At 34.4% G+C, this 22,809-nt stretch overlaps 1 protein-coding gene across 2 annotated transcripts; it reads left to right on the forward strand.

Annotated features, from left to right (window-relative positions):
• The first annotated feature begins 2,916 nt into the window (after positions 1–2,916).
• LOC129005418 (uncharacterized) lies at positions 2,917–22,276 on the forward strand. 2 transcript variants are annotated; one of them, XM_054434306.1, is made up of 4 exons: positions 2,917–2,950; positions 13,894–13,948; positions 19,166–19,234; positions 20,302–22,276. In XM_054434306.1, the coding sequence occupies exons 3-4, from the start codon at positions 19,173–19,175 to the stop codon at positions 21,620–21,622; spliced, it is 1,383 nt and encodes a 460-aa protein (XP_054290281.1). In that variant the 5' UTR covers positions 2,917–2,950; positions 13,894–13,948; positions 19,166–19,172; the 3' UTR covers positions 21,623–22,276. The 2 variants fall into 2 exon arrangements, with proteins under 2 accessions (XP_054290281.1, XP_054290280.1); XM_054434305.1 differs by lacking the exon at positions 2,917–2,950 and adding an exon at positions 2,977–2,995.
• Positions 22,277–22,809: the final 533 nt, after the last annotated feature.

A 22,809-nucleotide genomic window follows, 5' to 3' on the forward strand; every position in this document is an offset into this window, starting at 1 on the left:
GAATTGGAGGGAGATTTCTTCGTGATTGTTTTGTCTTCATTATTGTCAAGTTCTTAACGAATGCGTGGGTTATTATTTAACATTAGTGGTATGTTTAGAACCTTAATTAGTAAGCGATTCTTATAAAGTCCAAGTTTTTTGCTAAAGCATAAATTAATAAAAATGCTAGGTATACGGGAGAGAGGTACAGAATTTACCAGAGTAATAAATACAAATATAAATATGAATAAGAAAAATCACATTTCAAAGGCTAAGAAATCTGAAATGTTGTAAATTGTTCTAAAATAACAAAATGTACCAGTAGTAGAGTCCCGCAAACTCGGCACTCGATAACCCGGCAGTCTGGATTACTCGGCCATCACCTGGCTCAGAAAATTAGTAATTTTTTGAGTCCGAGTTAAACATGGACTCAAGCCAAATCATTCGCAGCTCGTACTAAGGATTTGTTGTACTGTATTTGATGACTTAATACTAACTTGTATTATAAATATAAATAAAAGAGACAGTTAATAAGCTTAAAAATTGTATTGTTATTATTTTTAACCCTAGTTCCAGATAACCCGGAATTTCACAAACTCGGCACCCTTCCAGTCCACATCACGCCGAGTTTGCGGGACTCTACTATCGAAACTATCAGAAATGACTTTTCTGTTTATAATGACATGATATTTTTACTGTATGTATTTGGATTGGAAGAGATACTCCTTAAAAATATATCAAACCTAAGTTAAGTACAGAATATACTAAAATTAAAGCAAACAATAATGTGGATGATCCAGAACATTAATTATTTATATTTCATTGGTTTCATTGGCCTTTAAGTTAAAATTGATTATTCAACTTACTTTCTAAACAAACGATACTGTATTACGGGACTGTCAAGAACAGATATTCACGTTACAAAATCAATAGATAACGACTAAATATTGTAATGTCTAGATGTTGTCAAACTAGTCAAGACACATAAAGTAGTCGAAGTTGGCTATGAGAAATCGTCACCAATGAAGGGTCTGGTGTATTGAATCTCCATGTATTAGTAGTGTATAGCAATTGTCCCGTCTACCTACGCGATGGCACGGGGAACTTTTGTACACTGGGAATATACACTCGGTTAATTGATGTTAATTGTTGCGATACAATTAGTATTGTTAGAGAGTTTGTTTTTGGTTCAGATGTAAAATAGGATTTGGCAATTAGTACAACAGACGTTTCCAATATAAAGAATTAGTTGGAGGGATTGCATTTTTCTATAAACTTACACAACTATAGGCTCTTAGACATCTATCTATTCTTCCTACATAATATCTATTATATTGCTAAAGTGATACATTCAAATTTTATGTAAACTGTTAAGACCATTTACCAGATAAAAATATAGGCATATGGCACATCAAAATGAAGCTTAGATGTAGATTTGCCGAAAAATATTAATATGGACGAATATCCTAAGGGCTCTGCCCTACAGGCTGATTTCCAAAGGGCTACACCTGGCATGCTTCCAATCAAAGTTTAAATGATTTAATTTGATTTAGTTAATGAAACAGCTGGTCAGTACAATGAACTGGTGTTTGTTTATTTTCTCGAAAAAGATGTTTGTGGTGACGCTTTATGTAGATTGAGGAGGGTTATGTTTGGTTTTAAAGAAAGGTTGTACCTATACGTTTTGTAAAGTATTGCTCAAAGTTTCATTTTGTAATTTTGTAATTTATATAGAAAGCTACATGTATGGAGGCTTGACCAAAATTTAAGAATTGAGGTAAAACATGCCATTCATGAAGCATCAATATGAAGCTATTGATGCTATTGCTACACTAAGGTAGGCTATGTTGTCATATTGTTTGGATCTATTAACATTAAAAGTAGGGGTTTGAAAGTAAGTAGGTTTACACTTTTAAATCAGTTTATATTTTCAAACTAAATCATAGAGTTGCTGTTTTTTTTTCACACATCAGCACCACTTTAATAGCTCTCTATGTCACATTTTTCCCCGTTGCAAAGCACGGGTATAGCAGCTTGTAAAGTATTATGCGAGTACTACTGACGTTACTCTCTAATACATAGTATCATTAATTTGAAATTTGGTGTTTATGATTTTCTGTGTGTTTATATACTGCACACACGATCACAAAAACAATATTTATGACCAAACATAGATGACAACTTGTTGTAAAGACTCAAATATGCTATACTAATTAGTATAGCATATTTTTATTTTATACTTTGTTAAAATTAATATAAAAAATTCGGTACAAGTACTTAGTAAGTAGAAGGTGGCACACAAACGAAGAAACAGCTTAAACACTCAAAGTTAAGCTAAACAAAGTTATTTGAAATTTGTAAAACCTTCCGCATATTTACCACCAAGATGAAGTTTGAATAGATATTTTTTACTTGTTGACAAAATACCACTGAATATTATAGTTTTACAATAATAATTAATTGATCACATACTTCTTTTAAAGTATTGGTAAAATGCACTGTTCTAAATGGTACAAATAAAAAAGTTAAATAACATTTTTTTGCAATTTAGTTTTTAAAGTAATAGGTTCCTACGTTTCTAGGGCTTGTAAATAATGTAACTATCAAATCATGTGCACAAAACCTAAAAATTAACTCAAAAATGATTCCAGCCACAAACAACTCTCAAAACATACCACACAAACCGCATACACATGACCTTGACAACACGTTAACCCTAACACAACCGAAATAACAGAATAATCGAAAGTGGGATTTACCATAATCGAATCTTCGGACCTTTGTAAGTTTTCGAATAAAATAAGATGTTAATTGGCAACCCTGGTCATCCTGCTTTCTAGGCATGCAGTGATGTAAGGGCAGGGGCTCTATGGGCCCCGGCTTGGGGAGATCTCGGATATAAAGTTGTATCAAGGTCACGGCCAAGCATTCGTGGTTCTGCGCTCGACGACGCCACATCCTCCGTTCAGCGGTGAGTCCCTCTCTGGTTAGCGCATGCAAATTTGGATTTACACGGGTCGGTGAGCAGATTTTTTTGCATAGGGTAAATACAAATTAATTTTACTTTCGGTTAAACAATTATTTTGAGTTTTAGTTTTTACCTTAAGATTTTTTAAGTAAAAATATTTTTATTTTAAACCTTTGTCGAAATTTTTGACTCAGTTTTGAACGGTTTTTTTCATATAATTTTTATAGAAATTTGGCAATTTTCATTTTGAGATAGTGTATGTAAAAGATTTTGTAGCCTACGTAAGTGAGTAAATTTTTCTTTTATACGCTTAGGATGCAAACATTAATTTTCCAAAAATGTGGTAAAGTTGAGTAATAATTATATTAGTTTAATTGTTTGCAAAATAAATTCGTAATAAGTTAGTTAAACCTTTTTATTTTGAAACTATAGCCCCTAATGTATATAAACTGCTTTCTGTGTATAAAGAAATTATTTTATAGTTTCTGTTCAACTGTGGAGCTTAATTATCACATATATCGTTTGAAAGTAAAAGTTTTTGTGACATAAAATAACACAAATCCGATTTTGTGATCCATAATCAGTGTTTAGTTACAATGATGCAAAGGTTTACCTATTTATCCTATAATTAAGTCTATGCTAATATGAGTAAATGCTAATAGTTTTAAATGTTTCGTTTGAATTACAACTAATACTTTAAATTGCACATTGTATCAAATCAATTGAAGATTATTTTACCATCAATCGCAACGATAAACAAATATTTTGTTAACTTTGTTATAATAAATTCAATTAACTGAATTAAGTATTAAATTTTTTATTCCTATAAAAACTAATGTTAGAACATCCAAGCTGAGACTTATGAGGAATTTATCCATAGGCATATGTATCAATTTAAAGATACAAAATAAAAAAATATATGTACACACAATAAATAATACAAGCCACAAATTAAAGTAGCCTCCTCAGATTTTATTTTATTTTATTTCAACGGACATTCCATTTTGTTTGATGTGGTGCTATTTGTTTACAAACTTATCTATCAATATAATAGTAGTGCAATGTACAGTTCAAGATGGCTAATATTAAATAACAACTATAAATTTGACACTTAGACATAGGCAACAAAAACAAATAACAATAATATAGTAACTAACAACAATAACCTATAGCAAAAACAACAACAATGACGATCGCCCTATATACTAACCATAAATAACAAGGAAAAAAGGCATGTTCAACAAAATAAATATTTGAGCATTTAAATATTTATAAATATTTATAGATCAAAGCCACATACATTTGTAGCTTCATTGTCATTAAAAATAATCAGACAATTTTAGAAAGGCTGAAAAATTGACTTCAATTTAAAGTCACAACCTAAAGTAAACTTTCTTGTATTCAGTTAACAATGTTGTACAGTTGTATGGGTATGGCAAACAATTTTTAGAAGCTTTTTAAATATCTTGTGTAGTCCAAACAGCAGCGTCCCCATGATGTGACAGGTGTTTATATTTCACTTTTAGTATTTAAATAGCCTAATTGGAAATTTTTAAACCTGCCAAACCAATACGTAACCGAACGAAACTTCCGATTTCTTTTAAAACCAGTAAAAAAACTCGTTCTATAAACCTTGCGAAATTCATTTTCATTTGAATACCCTTTCGGAATCCAAATGATCAGTGAGAGTCTCACTTTTCGAGTTTTAGGCTCATTAGGTACAAGATCGTACGAAGCCCTCATTAGATGTAAATCAGCCCAATTAATTGATGACGATAGGCGCCGCTAACCCTATCTACACATCTCCACACTTTCTGGACAGCTGATACACATATCAGCTGATACAGAATCTCTATTGGGCGGTTTGCACTCTCTCCGGACCCATTAATTAGCGATTGTTTACAAATCTGTTGAAATTGCTTATATTGTAAGTAAGGATAACAAAATATACTTCCAGTTCTAGAATATATCAGGTGACAGTTAACACGTTGAAATATTATGTACGTGAAATATAAATACATATAACTTGATCTGAAAAATTGCAATTTTGTAGTTTTGTTGAATATACAATAACAATGTTTTAAAATAGCTTGTATGTGCAATAAACTTCTCAATAAGTTTATCAACAATTTCTATGTTTTTCAAATTTATTAAATGACTAGAATACTTTGTATGTTACTTAAACTACGAATGTAGTATACAATTTTTCATTATGAAATACAATGTGTACAGTTAAAAATATTTTAAAGCTACATGCGTCAAGGCTATATTCCTAAAATGTAGACATGAAAGCATTAGGAAAAGGTATAGCGAGGAGTGTAGGGTATTAATAAGGTTTTCTGCAAATTGAAGCTCTAAAGCAAAGTACAAACTATTTAACAAACATTTGAGGAATTTAATTTCAATACTTTACTTGACCAAATTAGTTAATGTGATCAAACAAATTCCTCAATAGTATTAAAGAATCAGTATTAGCATTGACTATGTATTATTAGTCAAAGGTACTAGAGAAAGATATTATTAGTATCTGAAACTTTAAATACCAAGATTATTACAATTTTATAGAACAAATAAAACGATACCTCAATATAAATATAAAAAGTTGGACCTGATTGATTTCGCAAGTAAAATTTAACTTTCGTCTTAATCCATTCAATTAGTAAGGTAATCAATATAAGTAATTAGTACAAAAATCATTTGCTTAAATCATATAACCAAGCTTAATTTTATTTCTTACTAATTCTCTTTCAAAACTACGTTGGTTGGGGTCGCTTTTACACAATGTGGATCTTTTACACAAATCCTTTGAGGTATCGAAGCTTTAGCAGCTTTATCCATAGAGGACGCGGGCTTTGAATTTCATCAAAGTTCAAGTACAATTAGTATTCGGGTTGGATGGGCACCCTGACACCAAAGGCCGTACAAATAATGGTTCAAATTAATGAGTTTTCGGTACTTATGGATTAAACGGAGGCCACATTTTGTCAGCGCGCTGCGGCGGTTATGTTAGGTTGGGTTATCGTAAATATTATGTGTGTAGGACTTTCCTCGCTTCGTTATGAATCGAACGATACTTTTTATTATGATAACCCAACCTAACATAACCGCCGCAGCGCGCTGACAAAATGTGGCCTCCGTTTAATCCATAAGTACCGAGTTTTCTTTTGGCATTTATCACCCCGCCATTGGCCGGCAACATTGTTTAAGTTTAAAAAATAAATATGATGGGTAATTTTCTACTATCTTGACTTCAAACTCTCTACTCATTAATGTGTTAAAATATGCCCAGGTGACACGTTTTTAAACTTCTAAATTTGGTTTTAATAAAAAAAAACATATGAAACCACTAAAACTTAAAACTTAAAGCTGAGAAAGGTTAGTAGCTTTTTGATAGTTCGAAACTGGACCCAGCTGTTCCTGATCATTGGGCTTTGAATAAATGATCCTGACTAATGAAACCGCTGATCTTAGTCAGTAACAAAGCTACACAGGTCATCACACACCATTCTACACTCATCATTCACTCATATTTGGGTTAAAATACGCACCTAGGTGGCGTCCCCATCTCAATAATTGATTGATTAATTGATTGATTGATATAAATGTAAACAAAAAAATGTAAGTAAAACATATTTCATGTTTATTTCAAGTTTTTTGGTTTGAATCGAAAATATAAATCCAGTTTCAAATCTGCACACCTAGAAGCGTGTTTTGATATACAGGATGTTTCCAAATTGTCTGGACATATTTTGTGGACTTGTTCCTTGGGCTAAGACACACATAAAATGACATTAAAGTATGGGTCTAAAATGCCTAGATTTCTGTTTGTTTGTCTGTTTGTGGTTTTTAAGAATTATTTAATATTTTTTAATGATTTTCAAGAAATAAATTTCAAAATTAGTATAAAATGTGTATTATAGTAGGTAAAAATAGCTTACAAAGTTTCGTTCCAATATCTCAAGCTATTTCAATATGTCGGCCATTTAAAATCTTTAATGCCAAATTTCACGAAAACCGTAAATATTAAGGAAGTTGTTTTCAAATCAATAAGATAGAGAATTTAAATCCAAATCAAATGACACTAAAAATCGGAATGGTTTTAAATGGTTTTAAAATCGGACGACAAACAACCGAGTTATAAGTTTTCTTCTACATTCGGTTACGCAATTTAATATGACTTCAACATTGTATATTATTTGTTATTTTACAGAGCAGTATAGTATGGTAGTCCTATTAAATTGCGTAGCCGAATGTAGAAAAAAACTGATAACTCGGTTGTTTGTCATCCGATTTTGACAAATAAGGTTTAATTTGGAAACACCATGTATAATACATGAACTTAATACAATTACTATTGGATTCTTTATGCCACTTTGAAAATAATAAATCAATCATTTGGTTTTGTAGCTTTTTCATAAAATATTTTCAAATTACTTAGATTTTTTATTTTTTAGAATATTCTTTTGTAAAATAGAACTTTAAATCTGATTTTGTTACTAAACATTCATACTCGCTACTAGCAGTATTACTAATAGAATACTACAGTACACCCTTGAACGTATGTGAAGTCTAATACATCTCAATCAGAGCACAATGTTCGCTCCAATTTTCTCCCATCACAATGAAACGCTACATATTGCCACGGTCCAACTGGCGACTGATGAAGGCATTATGAAGTGGCCAAAACGATGTTGCTGTTGTCAAAAGAAATTAATTCGTTGTTGTTATCAATAGAAATGAGTAATCTTAAAGGGTTCTAAATAGTTTCAAAGCCAAATAAGTATAAAATCGCGCTCTTTGATTTTATTGAGATAGGTATATAGTCCCTTTTTATTTTTTTTTGTCTGGCTTTCTATCACAAATATATAGACTAGTTTTAAAGGGTAAAATTACCAAAATTAATAAAAAAAATCAACAAAACTCATAATTTGACTAAACGTTTGAGATGCCTAAGGCACTTACAAAAGAACGTGTTAATGTTTGGTTTTAAAATAACCGTTATCAGCAAAATTACACATACTTTCCAACAAATATCATTCGCTTGCCAACAACCCTTATTAGAATGCAGTGGAAGTAGGCTAACTATGGTATTTTATGGGTGATATCATACAAGTTGCAACAACTTTCAAACCATAATTTACAGCATTGGGGGTTGTATCATTTCGTTAAGCTGCTTTGAAAAAATCACATTTTCCCGTTATTTTAATGTGAAATAACCCTTAAAAATCCTAATCCAAAAATAAAATGGAGAAAAACGAAACGCCTGCAGATACCATGGATTTTGACCAATATACAAAATTTCATCAAAATCGGGCCAAAAGTGGGGTCTATGTAGCTCTGTACACATCCACTTTGTCAAATTTTCTCCCAATGTTTACTATTACATTTTATGAAATAACGAACAGCTGTTTGAATTAGTTCTCACTTCTAGCTGTCACTGATATGTTTACATTAAAAGTTGTTTACAAATACCGCAACCATTTCCGATCAAGTTTTGTTAGCACATCCAAACGAAGTGAGATTAAAAACGTTGTGCCTTACAAACGGTTTAATTAATCGCAATTGCAACGATTGTTCTTGAGTTTTGATTACCGGAGAAAATGCCACGAATCAGTGTTGTATTAGTGCTGGGAAACTTACATTTTTTTTTATCATCGTCACCAATAGCTTACGATAAAGGTTTCCACTCATTGACGGCGCTTCGTGGATCGTGGATGTTGCTGCGATCTTGGAAGATCTTTCTAATTTCGCTGTGATCGTAACAGAGGTTTAACTTATAGATGTAGCTAAACTCGCAACTCGCTTTTCCAATGTGTCACTTTTGGTTTTTACTTACTTACATTTCGACAACGATGTCGGTACTTTTCCTACTTAGGAAGTAAAACTACAAACGTCCAAAACCCCAGATTTGTGCGTTTTTGTCACATTTCCTCCGAATGTTTGCTAGATATATGTACCGATTATCGTTTAAAGATTACGTACTCTTTTAAATAAGAAACCTTTGTTTGGATAAAGGTGGTTTTTTTAAACTGTCATTAAATTTTAACATTAAAAGTTGCTTACAAATAATGCTTATAATGGGAAATAACTTTGATTTTTGAAAACTTACAAAAAATTAAAACCAAGGGGGATTAATAACTTTGGTACTGCACCACATCAAGTGAAAGTCTTTTTGAGCAAACCGTAGTGAGTTTTTAAAGCTTTACGTTGTTAACGTTACATGTTTCATGTTTTGTGGCCTGTGTATTTATTTATTCATATATTTTCCAACGGATTAACACCTATAATACAGTTTGATTAGAAGGGCAGTTTGAATTAGTCGTAAGTACTATAATTCTTTTCTTAAGTGTAAACGTTGGTTTTTGGTACCGGTACTTTTCCTTAGAACCGGTGGTAATTCATGAGAGCTACGAGTCAAATATTTGGTCTTCTATGAGTATATCTTTTCTGAATTTACTATTTTTTTATATTCTACACTCGAAAACATACAGTTCAAATATTCCGTCTCAAACTCTTCCTGTATAATATGTTTTAATTTGAATTGAGAAAATCAAACAATGAGTAAACCCAATAAAAGCCCTTTATATAGATTGACATAAGAACGATTTTGTTCATGAGAAGTTGATCAAATTTTTGTAGAAGTGACGAAAGTAAATAAACAAACTAAGGAATTTTTTTGGCTCAACTGGAACACAAACTGGAAAACAATCAGAAACCCGATTCCCACAATTCACAATGAAAATCGAGCCAAGCACTGATCAGTCAATTTGGGCCGTAAGAATCTCACGATTGCCAAAATCTTCTCCACAACCTCTGACCCCCCCCCCCCCAGGTGACCCAAGGTCAGTCGATATCGTCCCCCAATCACAACGTCTCGTCCCCAAAGTGTGTGTTTTACCGCACGAACCCAAACCCAACCTCCATAACCCCGAATTTTCATGTGTAAATTTCTCCAAATTAGGCGTGCGCTTTGTCCATTATTTCTCCTTGTATCCGGATACTAATGATGGCGTGTCCATTATCTAAATTCAGACATTACTGGTAAACAAGGGGCTTGTATTTGTAGTGAGATAGTGTGTGGGAGGGTAAAATGTATATTTTGTCCAACCAAACGTTTTTGTAATTTGTTTATATTTTATCACGATTTTCTGTTTCTTTTCTTTACTATTTTGACGATTTGATTATACTGCATTTAATTGTTTATTCTGTCGCATCGAGTTTGAAATGTGTAATTCATGCCTACATGAAACAAAAATCAACACTAAAATGGTGGTGATATAGCTTGAGGAAATGTCGCACGAAAGTTGTGAATACTTATTAATTCCTTACTTACCAATGCCAACAAGAAGATATATCTCTTTATTGTTTGTGTTTGTCTACTCAGTTGCATTATATAATGGTATTTTTTTTCTGTGATTGCAGTATGTTTATGCATTTCAATAGTTATAGAACAATCTTTTATCCAAGAAAACTTGGAAAACGAAACTAAATGTATTTTATGCAAATACATGAAATTTTCTAGTCTGAAACATATTTGACTTGGATAACATGTCCGGTATTGTTTTAGTGAGCTGATGTCAATTATATGCGCATATCCTATATTTTATATTCTATATTACAGTTTGCGTTCTAATATAAAAAAAAAAAACAGTAATGTCTACTAGAGGACTGGTATAAATTTATAGACGTTCGTTTGGTGATACTAGTTTTGAATTCAATTACAAGGAATAATTATTATACCCTTACATTTGCCAGAAAGAAGCGCACTCAGTCCTCTGCTGACTTTTTAAGATGATAAATCTAAATAGATTGTGTTTCATCTAATGTATTACACAACCGTACCAGTAGCTTCTGTAGTGTAGGAGAAACAGAACGGCTCAGAAAGTTTACAGTCATCAACTCTATATTAGCTAACTCACCTTCGTTTGGGCTTTCTTCACTTTCCCTCTCAAAGGTGTCCTCCGTATATCTTCAGGAAGTAAACTCGGGTATTAATTCTTTTTGGGGTTCACTTTCGTTTTTAATGCCACCTGGACCATTTCCCGCCAACAAAGCGATGCTTTCCCGGGGAAAGTGCAGCTTCGTCATTGTTGATATTTCACTAATCCTATTATTATTGTTATGGGCAAACCTCTATTGTAGAATGGTTTGGAAATGGCATACGGGTTTTGGTTGTGTGGTATACGTTTTAGAGAGGTCTGTGATGTTTTTGTTTGGAGAACTATTTGTTAGACAATTTATTTCACACACAACTTGGATGGTTTGATAGTTTATTGGACTACGTTCCCAATTCCAGTGTGAAGAAAGTTTAGATTTCATACCTTAATGTTATTTTGTAAAATCGATCACCACTCACCATCCTTTATATGTATTTACCGTTTTTTGAAATAACAGTGTGTTTTAAGAGTGTTATTAAACGTATTTTATTTATTTTCTGTAAAATAAATGATAACAATAATCGTTCCAGCTTACTAAGTTTTAAGTTTTTAAGTTTTAACTATGATGAAATTCATACGGGCTTAGGTAATCATAATTCCATAATGATTACACCATATTGGATATTTACCAGTTTTCGCTCCACATTCCATCGAACGATCGGTATGTTATAGCTAACAGTTGTACAATTCAATTAGTCACATAATCTCATTAGCATAGCTTAACGCCTAATTAATTGGTGAACGAATGTGTGAGCATAGCTGTACTCTCTCTTTCGAACAGTTCAAAAATTTGAATATTCCTTAACAACGCGTAAAATCTTTGGCGTATAACTTGTTTCAAATATATTCCTAGGAATCAGGAAAACACTGTCAACTTCCAAAGTTGTCTAATACGTTCAGTATCTATGCATTATGCACGGTAAATTATGACGCCCTTGTACAAATAGCAAATACTATAACATTCTTCAACAGCTGTTGCATAACATTTTTAAATAAACTTCCTTCAACAAGTTATCAAACTACGGGATTTAATATCACCTGTCACCGATACGTTCGATCGTTAATCTTAAACGAAAGCGTAATGAAAGTAGTACCTGGCGCGGATGAATATTTATATGAGACACGGTATAGCGAGTGGCTTTCTACTGGTGATAAGGGGCAGATCTTCGTGCGATAGCCAATGTCCGAAACTGCAGACAATCGCCTTTATGAACACTACTGTGTCATGTAGGGTGAAATTGTTTTACATTTCCAATTTGTTTAATAGCCTCTCTCGCAGTCGTTTAGGAGTTCGCTTGTAGTATGTTGTGTGGTGCTTTTTTTAATTCGGAAGGCAACGGATTGTGATGGGCCTTCAAACCTTTTAACAAGATTTTAGGATCTATAAAGCTTCATCATTGAGCTCAAACATCATTATTTTAGTTGACTGTATTGCAAAGGCCAGTTAGAAGACTTGAAAATAACCGAAGTCAAGCTTTTAAATGTCAGGTTAAAATTCCTCCTGAAATTTTGATTGCTATTTTTAACACCATTGGCTGAAATGTTGCGGTAACTAAGACTTACAAACAGTACTGTCAGTTAGACGGTAGACTGGGTGGGTCTTTTTGAGAAGAGGTTTATTTTTTAAATTTGCCCGATACAAAGGAAGGTCACCTTCATTATTCAGACACCAAAAAGTCATGTAACCTTCAGGTAAGGTTTGTTTACGTGACGTAAAAAACCTAACCTAAATAGCATCAGCCGTGTCCCTCTCTGTTAAAAACCCTACAGGGTACAATACACTGGTAACGAAAAGTAGCATTATTGTCCCGTATTTGGACAAAGTGCATTCCCGAAAATTGGACGGATTCAATGACTTCCAATGGACCATATGGCTTGCTGCATGTTGCCGAAAGAATTTTACCTGATTTTATTATTGTTATAATCCATATTATTTTTTTGTTATTTTTTTCTTACTGAGGATATTCAAATTGAACTCTGTCTGGTTAACGTTTTTCTTCCTTTTGCGTAGAAAATGTCCTAGCATCTTATATCTATATCAAGGCATTTTCAATTAAAAACTTCATTATTAGCATTTTTAATTCATTTTATGTTCTCAAAGCACTTTTCAGTACTATCTTTGGGTTTTGGATACTTATATCAACTAAAGAGGGTAGCAGAGTGAAAAATGCTTACATCACAGAATAAGCTTTCTTGGTTTGACGGGCTCTTATGGAAACTGGATTCATCTGTCTTCGATCATTGGGTTTGGTCCTGGCTATACCAGCTGATCTTAGTCAGTAACAAAGCTGTTAATTATTCATTCATTCAACACTCCGCCTTCATTATTCATTATTCTTGTCCTTCATCCATCGTCACCTTACAATATGAAAATTTATATCAAAATATCGTTATTCTCTTTCATCCATAAGAGCAATTGACACTGTCCAAAACAGAATAACATAGCATACGATCACTAAAACAAACAGATGAAATACAGTACATTTTCAGAAGCGCGCAGTAACCCCGATCTTGCTTTATTAAACACGTATCTAATTATTGAAGGACAAAAGCTTATCTACAGATTTGAAACGTTTGGATTTCAGCCATGAATCTAGGATTTGGGATCTAGGATCTAGGTTTTGAATTTTCATAGGAATTGTTACTGAGGAAGAGGGTAGTTGTAAATTGTATACTAAGATATTTGTAGTTATTGTGAGTAAGTGTAAGTTACCCGTACGTGTTTTTGAGAGGATGGCCATGTAATTTGCATGTAAGTCGGATTGGAGACTGATATGTAATAGGAAGTTAAAAATATCAAAAGATGGATGGGTGAAAAGATGCACCCTGGCGAGTTGGAGTCTAATATCTAATCTTCAATGGGCTTATTAACATCTAGTATAGGTGGGCACCCCGTCTATATATTGGGACCAGATTTGTTAACCTTTACTTCAGTTAAACTCATTAATTACATGTTATAATTAAGAACAGTTTACTAAATCAACTGACTTGATTGCACGGTTGTTCCAGCTCCTGGAGATGAGTTCAAGGAACAGTTCACCGACGGGCTGATAGGAGATCATTGGTGAGTTAGTGATTCATCAGTTTCAGTTTCAGTATCAGTCACGAAGGACCAAACTGATTCGCCACCCCGCAACATGAAATTATTAAGTATGAGTTCAGATTATAGATAACACATACCTAATTACTGTTACTCTCACTGATGGAATAAGAAGTGCGTTTTAAAAAATCCGTAATTTTGCTTGCCAGTGTTTAGAAGAATTTTTCGTGGACCTAATGATACCTGCATAGGCCTACCCGATAAAAAATAGATTTTGTGCTTAGAAAAATTGGTAGAAAGTAAAATAATAACAAAAAGTCAACGTTAGACAGTAGTTAGACCATCCTCTTGAAAAATAACGTCGAAAAAAGAAATAAACACTAAAAACATTAGTAAAAGTTGTATATTAGTAGGTAACGTGTATACAGTAATCGTATATTTCACTACTATAGGGTGTAAAGTGACCCAACAATGTTTGGAAGTGACACTGATCGCTAGTGTCAACGAAATTTTTTAAATATTATTTTAGGTTTAATTTAATGATTTGAGCTTTACTGTTTGGTTACACAACTAGGGGACGAGTGGTTTATGATCAGATATTTTTATTTTGCTAAACGAGGTCTGAAAGTGACTGAAATAACAAGAAACAAATTGTAAACTAAACACGACCTCTACACTGCACCGGACAGAACTAACAATACAATTGGCTTCAGCTGCTCCATAAGGATGAGAAATCTTAGGGAGTATGTTTTATTTATGCGTAGACCCACGACGCATGTATTAAAAAACTCTTTTTGCTGTGGTATGACGAATAATTATTTTTAACCATGTTTAACTTGCTAAGTGAGCCATATAGATAATTGCTAGTTCTGTCCGGTGCACAGGTCGTGTTTTGTTTACAATTTGTTTCTTGCTATTTCAGTCATGTACAACTTCGTTTAACCAGATAAAACGATCTAATCATAAACAATTACTCGTCCTCTAGTTACAAAACCAAACAGTAAAGCACAAATCATGAAATTAACCCTAAAATAATATAAACAAATTTCGTCGTCACTAGCAATCAGTGTCACCGGACATGAACTAGACACGAAAAACGAGCTTCAAAATGTACAATGGGATGAGAAGTCTACTTTTGTTGTCTTATACCCAACTGTTGAGCCGTTGGCTCCGTGTTTCAGTTTTCCCTCTCGTTTGTTTGTTGCTTGCTCTGGTTTCATCGGTTCATTTTACGACAGGCCCTCTCACTCTCTCTAGACAACTCCACAAATTAAAACTCGTGAAAGCCGAGACAACTCTTGGTCGATTATGAATGTCTTGTATCGTCAACCCAGTACGTACGTAGCAATTGATTTCCTTCAGTTTTGGGTTAAAGTTAATAATGGGACTACAAATTGGGGAAGAAGTCTTGGAAGGATCTATGTGATATGTAAAAAGTATATGAGTCTTTATCATCGCCATTGGCGTTTATTAGTTTTTTTCATGAGCGAGCGACCCAAACCCTGTCTCTTTGATGTCCACCTTTTATTAACCATTAATCTTAAATATCAGGTGATGTAGGTCCAGAATATATTTCACTACTAGCAGAGTACCCGTCCTTCGTACGGGGTTGGCATAAGTATAAACGGCTTATTGCGGTTATACTCGAGCTTTGCGTTTGCAATGGGGGAGGACAAAGTTTGATAACATTTGCTTCTTTAAATTTACAGTATTCTATATAGTATTACACATCTACCATAACCATAATGTTCTAATACTTCACCTAAACAATAGATAAACATAAATTATCAAAAATTCGCAAAGTATCACAAATTATCCATGAAATTAAAATCATAAACATAACTAACTGTAAACAATCCTACTTTGACAGTTAGTTCTCATTGCCTATTACAGTTTTTTATTGCTGCTTAGTTCAAATTAGCTGTTTTCATAAATGCAAAAATAGTTATTTGTGTAACTAGTGGTGAAAGTGGCACTTTGCTGCACACGAGAGCAATGTTTACGCACGAGCCGCAGGCGAGTGCGGAATGATCTCGAGTGCAGCAAAGGCCTTTTTCACTCGTGTTACACATTATATTTTTCCTACAGTCGTTATAAAGCATATAAATAATTAGTCTTTCAAACACTATACAACACGTTTTTAGGTTCAGCTGGCAACACAAATGGTGCCCTAGAGAATGTAGTACCCGCGGTCCGTATCACTCCGCTATTTTTCCTCGGCAATAAATGTGCTACGCGTTTTGAGAATATAGTTCCGCATGTTTTTGTAATTTGAAGTGGTTTCCGTGCCTGAAAAAAAATGCTTTAAAGGTATTTTCTTGTTTATTAAGATCGTAGGAATGTTTTAAAAACGTTTAAAAGAAAAGCCCAGAAAGTTCAGGAATAACGAAACTATAAACACGAAATGACAGGTTAAATCGTATTTATAATAGTCAATCAGCTGCTCATAGTATTATTATCTTTAAGTGTTGCCAACCTATTTCCAAGCGTACACGGATTACTTGCATAATAGAACCACGCTGTTTTGTGTTGTTTCGTTGGAATCCTGATGTGCGGCAAAGTATAAACCGTACGGCAAAGTATAAACCATACGGCAAAGTATAAATATGCAGCAATTAGCAGCTTTCTGTACTATAAACAGTACAAGGAAGCCAACTTTGTCGGGTGACTGTAGGAAAAATATAGTGCTGCTGGTGATGTTGGTAAATCTTATAAGTTTTTAATGCTTTTCCATATCATAGAACCAACTTTTTAAGTTGAAACAGCTGACTAAATTCTTTAATTTCCCTTTCAATATGAATACTCATAAGGTTAACATGGGGAACTAAAGAGCCACTGGGGCGGAGCCCGAAAGGATTTTTGAGATAAGAATATGCCTATATGTTAATCGGGATTGTGAGCTATCATCATGCCAAATTTCAGCCCAATCCGTCCAGTAGTTAATGCGTGATTGAACTTCAAACAAACAAACACACAAACTTTAACATTTATAATATTAGTAAGATAACGACTCCTCCATCACACTTTCGGTAAACACAATTTGAACATTAGAGCCTGAAAAGAGCGAAATAATTGTAAACTCGGACTTTGTGTCACTACAGATTAATCATCCAGTCATTGTTTTGACATGCTTGTGTATTACCTGACAATTTAAAAATATTTATATCTGGTGTATCTATAGTGTTTATTGATAGGCTTTTTGTTTTACACCTTTAAACAATTTTAACCAGATATAAGAATTGGTATGTAAAAATATTATTCGTCTTTTGGCACGATGTATTATGGAGGACTAAAACGTTACTGGACACAAACTAACATAACAGCTTCAGATTAAAAGGTGGCGATAATCCATAAATTAACATGCTTCTAGTATACTGTATAAAGTCATCAATAATACATCTCTGGTTTATATAATTACTAGTTTAATAGCAAATGCATGTATTTCATACGCCTAAAATGTGGATTTGGACACAAAGTAGTAAAATTTTACTATCGTTGTAATTTTTATCCTTTATCCTTTTATCCTTTTATTGTTTCAAAACTTCTTTGTTCAACTACTGAAAGCTTGATACGTGCTACCATTGACTTTTGGATTCCGAACCAAACATTCTCCTAAATCTTTTGGCAAAAGATTTAATGTGACATAAAATAGCTCACAAATATTACCCTTAATAAGACGGTGTATTCGAAATGAATCACTAATTATTGACAACACCGTTTTCTGCGGCTTGATTCCACCACGCAAGTTGTCATTCTAAAACGATCTTCAGTTTAAGTACACACCGAATATATTTGTATCAATACTCAAAATACCAACCCTAAGGTGTGGATGAAGATATAAACTGAAGAATTAAGTTTTCCAGAAGTCGCATTTAACTTGTCTTCACCATTATTTATCACTCACCTCAGGTTATTAGCTCATTTATCGTCGACTAGACTTGGCTCGCTCACTCAGTAACTTTCTTCAGCAAATCTCTCGCCCATCTTAATAAATCAAACTAACGAGATGTCTTTTTTGGAGCACAGTAGTTCAGATCTTCGTCTAGAGTGGTAACGGTTGTTTGAAGATTATTTTAGAGGGTTTTCACAATTACTTTTCTTAATAAACTCGTGTGCTGTTTTTTATACGAGTCTACAATGGCAAACTCATATTGGAGGGACCTATTTTGAATCTTACTAATATAATAAATGTGAAAGTTTTTGTGTTTGTTTGTTTGAAGTTCAATCACGCATAAACCACTGGACGGATTGGGCTGAAATTTGGCATGATGATAGCTTACATTCCCGATTAACATATAGGCATATTCTTATCACAAAAATCCTTTCGGGTTCCACCCCAGTGGCTCTGTAATTCCCCATGTTAACCTTATGAGTATTCATATTTAAAGGGAATTAAAGAATTTAGTCAGCTGTTTCAACTTAATAAAATGGTTCTATGATATGGAAAAGCATTAAAAAGATTACCAACAGGGTGCAGCACTATATATTTTTTTGCATTTATGAAAACAGCTTATTTGAACTAAGCAACAAAAAAGTGTGATTCGCAATGAGAACTGTCAAAGTAGGATTGTTTACAGTTATGTTTATGTTTTACATTTTATGAATAATTTGTGATATTTTGCGAATTGTTGATAATTTATTTTTCTCTATTGTTTAGGTGAATTGGTAGAACATTATGGATATGGTAGATGTGTAGTACTATAGAAAACTGTAAATTTAAAAAAGCAAATTTTATCAAACTGTGTCCTCCCTTATTGCAAACGCAAAGCTTGAGTATAACTGCAATAAGCATTTTATACTTATATTCCAACCCCGTACGAAGGACGGGTACTCTGCTAGTTATAAATAAATCTAAAAATGTTTGTTAGCAAAACTTACATTGTGAGAAATTTTGTATTGTGTTTAATGATTTGTGTTACTATTATTTGTATTATAACACGTTTTGGATTTATTTATTTTATTTAATTGATTCAACTAGGGCCTATATGTATTTTACCACAGCCACCTCTTTTACACATGACAACATCTCTTTAAGTTTGCAGAGTACCTCTTCTTGTTTTTTTATCTTATGCATATTCAAGCATTTTTTTTATATTTGTACTGTGTAGTATGTGTAAGATAAATTTAACAATACAGATTTTATGATTTTTTTGTAGAATGTAGCAGTACATTTGTGTATCACTCGTACACTATTGTATTGTGCAGTACAATACGCTTTAATGATGGTTTTGCATTTTACAGATGGCCGATGGCTGCAGGCGCTGTACTGCTTGTTGCCGCCGTGGTGTTCATACACGGCGCCGACTCTGGGTAAGTCACAATAGAATAAAATTCTATAGCATCGAATCCTATATCATCGAATCCTATATCATCGAATCCCATAACATCGAATCTTATAGCATTAAATCCTATAGCATCGAATTCCGTAGCAACGACACTCATACCGAATTACATTTGTAGTATGCCATATCACCGAATTATTTATTCTGTATCAACACCCGCACCACATACACATAAAGATATCCATAAAAACAACAGGTCACGTTGTGTGTTCAAGCTACTTAAACAAATTCCCAACCTATAAATTGAATCATATATTTAAATCAATTCGTCGTGATCTCAGTTAAGCGGGCGCGAGATGCGCAATCGCATTACAACTCTAACACAATCGCATTTGTATATCTTTACAGTAATATAATTTAGTATAAGTATTCAGAGGAGCGAAAGATGAGTTTTGGAGGAGATTATCTATCTCTCTTGCACTACAATCACTTCATTCCATCCCAATCGGCACGAGCTTTGCAGGATGGGTTTGATGGTTAAGCAGATCCATTAACTTGGATACCTAACAAGATATCAAATAGCTCATAATATAAATTGTCTAATGAATAAAAGTCCATGTATTTTTCACACTCATACCAACCTTACCAGAATTTGAACGCAATGGATACCCAATCGGAAACGTTATCTAACCGTACAGATGCATGAAGAATCTTTAGATTGCTAAATTGTAAACTGAGACTGTGTGATAAGAAGCACCAGGTCAAGATAATTCATAAAGGATTTATATTCGGTTGACCATAAAATATTTTCTAAATGCAATCGTGCAAATGCAATTTTGTAAATACATCATCATGATCATGATGCATTATGTTAAGGTCTAAAGACTTGGTCTTATTTCAATATTTAATAACATTTTTACTCTGTCGTATTTGTCCAACAGGATCAGATTTGATTATATTTTAAGTAACTTCTATAATGAAATATTTAAAATACAGAACCTAATTAAGTGTTTTAGATAGTGACAACACAGTGATGATAGATCTAAGTGACCGAATTGTGGTATTCAGTTACTAATTTGTTAATTTTTGTTCCAGCACACCTCCAAAATTCATAAAAGCAGCTTATGGAGTTCAGAAGGCGTTGTATGCTAAGGACTATGGCTACTCATTGGTGCCAATCCCACCGCGTATCCTGAAGCAGGCCTTCCCTCCCAAGAACCTTCCTCTGGTAGGTCCTGTCCCGGAGATCAGCAGACAGGGCCGAGCTCTCAAGTACTATAGAGGTCGCAGCTCCTCCAGGCGTAGAAGAAAGCGCCCCACCAGCTACAGGAAGAGGCCGTCGTCATATGGAGTTCCCGTGTACGCTACCAAGTACAAAAACTACATCCCCTCGAGGAGGCCACCACATATCTCGCCTTACAGCAGGTACAAGAAAAAGAGGAGACCCTACAGAGGACCTCCCAGGAGACCCACGACGTACAGAGAAGTCCCTCCGGAGTTTGACGATTACGAACAAGAAATCCCGACTGACGACTACGACGAATACGACCACAGAGATGAAGACTACCCTTACTTCGACATACCCTCCAAGAGGCTACCTCTGGAGTACGATAAGGAGTTTCTGAATCGTCACGCGGACTTGTACAATCGCGGGTATAACCCTGGAGTGCCTAGAGGACGACCGAAGGACGTGATCGGACAATACACCGACCATGTCAGGACCAGAGTGCGTTACCAGCCGCAGAAGGAAGAGCACCACGAACATCACGAACACCACGTGGAACACCCTGAAAAGCACGAAGAATCCCAGGAGAATTTGTGGCCTGGAGAGGTGTCCAACGTGCACACGAATCTGTGGCAAGACTCGGCTAGCCACTCGGATGCGATCTCCTGGGGGGAGGAGTCCCACACACCACCACCCTCTTGGCATGAACAGTCGAACGAGTGGAACAACCCGCGTCCCCCTCGTCAAGACAACCAGTGGCAAGTGTACCAACCACAGCAACACCAGAACCAACAGCAGCAGACGTTGCAGACGCAGCACTTCCAGTGGCCTCCGAGACCTACCAGAGCGCAGGACCTTCGGGCGTGGACGACGTCGTTGAGACCCAAGCCTCAAGCGGCTGCGGTCAACCATCCTTCCAGACCTGTAGTATCTAGAGAGCAGGAGACTCAGAGCACTAGACAGGTGTACAACTGGGACCCGGTCTCTCACACCTACCAGCTGGTGGAGTCAGACACTAGACCCAAGTATCAGTCGCACTACTCGGAACAGGACTTCCGTTACAGCACGCTCGACAGGAAGTCCACCGAGAGCAAGAGGAGCCACCGGGCCTACAGCGAGCCGGACATCGGGTACGGCCAAGGTATGGAAGTGATCGACGACGGGGTTGCAGGGTGGAAGGTGAAGAAGTGAGGGATACGAACAAGAGAACAGTTGAAAACGGGTTTAGTTATATATTATTTTACTCTTTTTGGCCAGGTTGTATATTTATTTTATGGGTTAACTATCCCAATAATCTAATATAAGTTTCATTTACTACGCAAAGCACACATTACTGCCTTAAATGTACATAGTCTTAATACGTTAGTACAATTATAGCTTATATCTGTAAGTAAATCTAATGTGTCAATGCAAATTGTGTATAGGACAAGTATTGATGATGTATATACCTTTTAGTCTAAGCCTCGTTGTTCACTACTTGTAGATATTTCCGTATATTACGATGCACTATTTCTGTAACTATTAACCGTCAGTTTTGAAAATTATTGAACAGTTTCTTTGTAGGAAATTGTTTTAATAGAGAATTATCACACTTTTGTTTAGTTTCGAGTACCTATTTTATTTATTTTTCTCTTTTCCGTGACCTTTCACCCTTGTTTTGCTTTTGTTATGTTTTTGTTTTGCTTGTTTATTGTTTATTTTGTTAAACCGTTTCACCGGTACTATTAGGCCTAGATATGTTATTTTTCTAGAGTAGTTTTAGTTCGTTGTTATTATTTATAGTAAAACATTGTAAACCAAAGCTGTACATATTATTTATACTTGTTAATAAATGATTTACGTTTGGATGGTCGCTCTTACTTTCTGTTCACTTTCTCTGTTTAATTGAGGTCTTTCTCCGACAGGTGGCGACAGGCTAGAGGCTCTGCTTATCTCACTCACACATTACACCCGTTACATTCCATATCCACAGATCTATGGTATTTAAATAATGAAGACTCAGTGTTAAAAACTGCATTTTAAGAGTTTAGCCTGGTAATTGACTTTTGGACATTGAAGAAGACGTCACAGTTTTATACCAGCTGGCACCAATCGTATATAATAAAAACGTCACAGGTTTTTTCATGATTCTGATCCACAACTTGACAAATTTGATTTTTGTGTTGAAAGAAAGATAATTTTGAAAGGAAGTGAATGTCGAAGCAATAATTTTATATAATTAAATCTAAGGCTTACCTTACGATCCAATTTATATATTCATCCAATTATATATCCAATTTTATATATCCATAAATTGGATCGTAAGGTAAGCCTTGGATTTAATTATGTTCAATAACGATCCAGAGGCTATATCTCCAAATAATTTTATTTTAGGATTT

Source organism: Macrosteles quadrilineatus, unplaced genomic scaffold, assembly GCF_028750875.1.
Source record: "Macrosteles quadrilineatus isolate MER2022 unplaced genomic scaffold, UCM_ALF_1.0 Scaffold_21__1_contigs__length_2333173, whole genome shotgun sequence".
NCBI classification, from domain to species: Eukaryota; Metazoa; Arthropoda; class Insecta; order Hemiptera; family Cicadellidae; genus Macrosteles; species Macrosteles quadrilineatus.

What these genes read in the sequence shown, in the direction of transcription:
- LOC129005418 (XM_054434306.1), top strand. Translation starts at nt 19,173, where the DNA reads ATGGCTGCAGGCGCTGTACTGCTTGTTGCCGCCGTGGTGTTCATACAC. An exon ending in ATACACGGCGCCGACTCTGG is followed by an intron (nt 19,235 to 20,301) that starts GTAAGTCACAAT and finishes TTTTTGTTCCAG; the next exon opens with CACACCTCCAAAATTCATAA.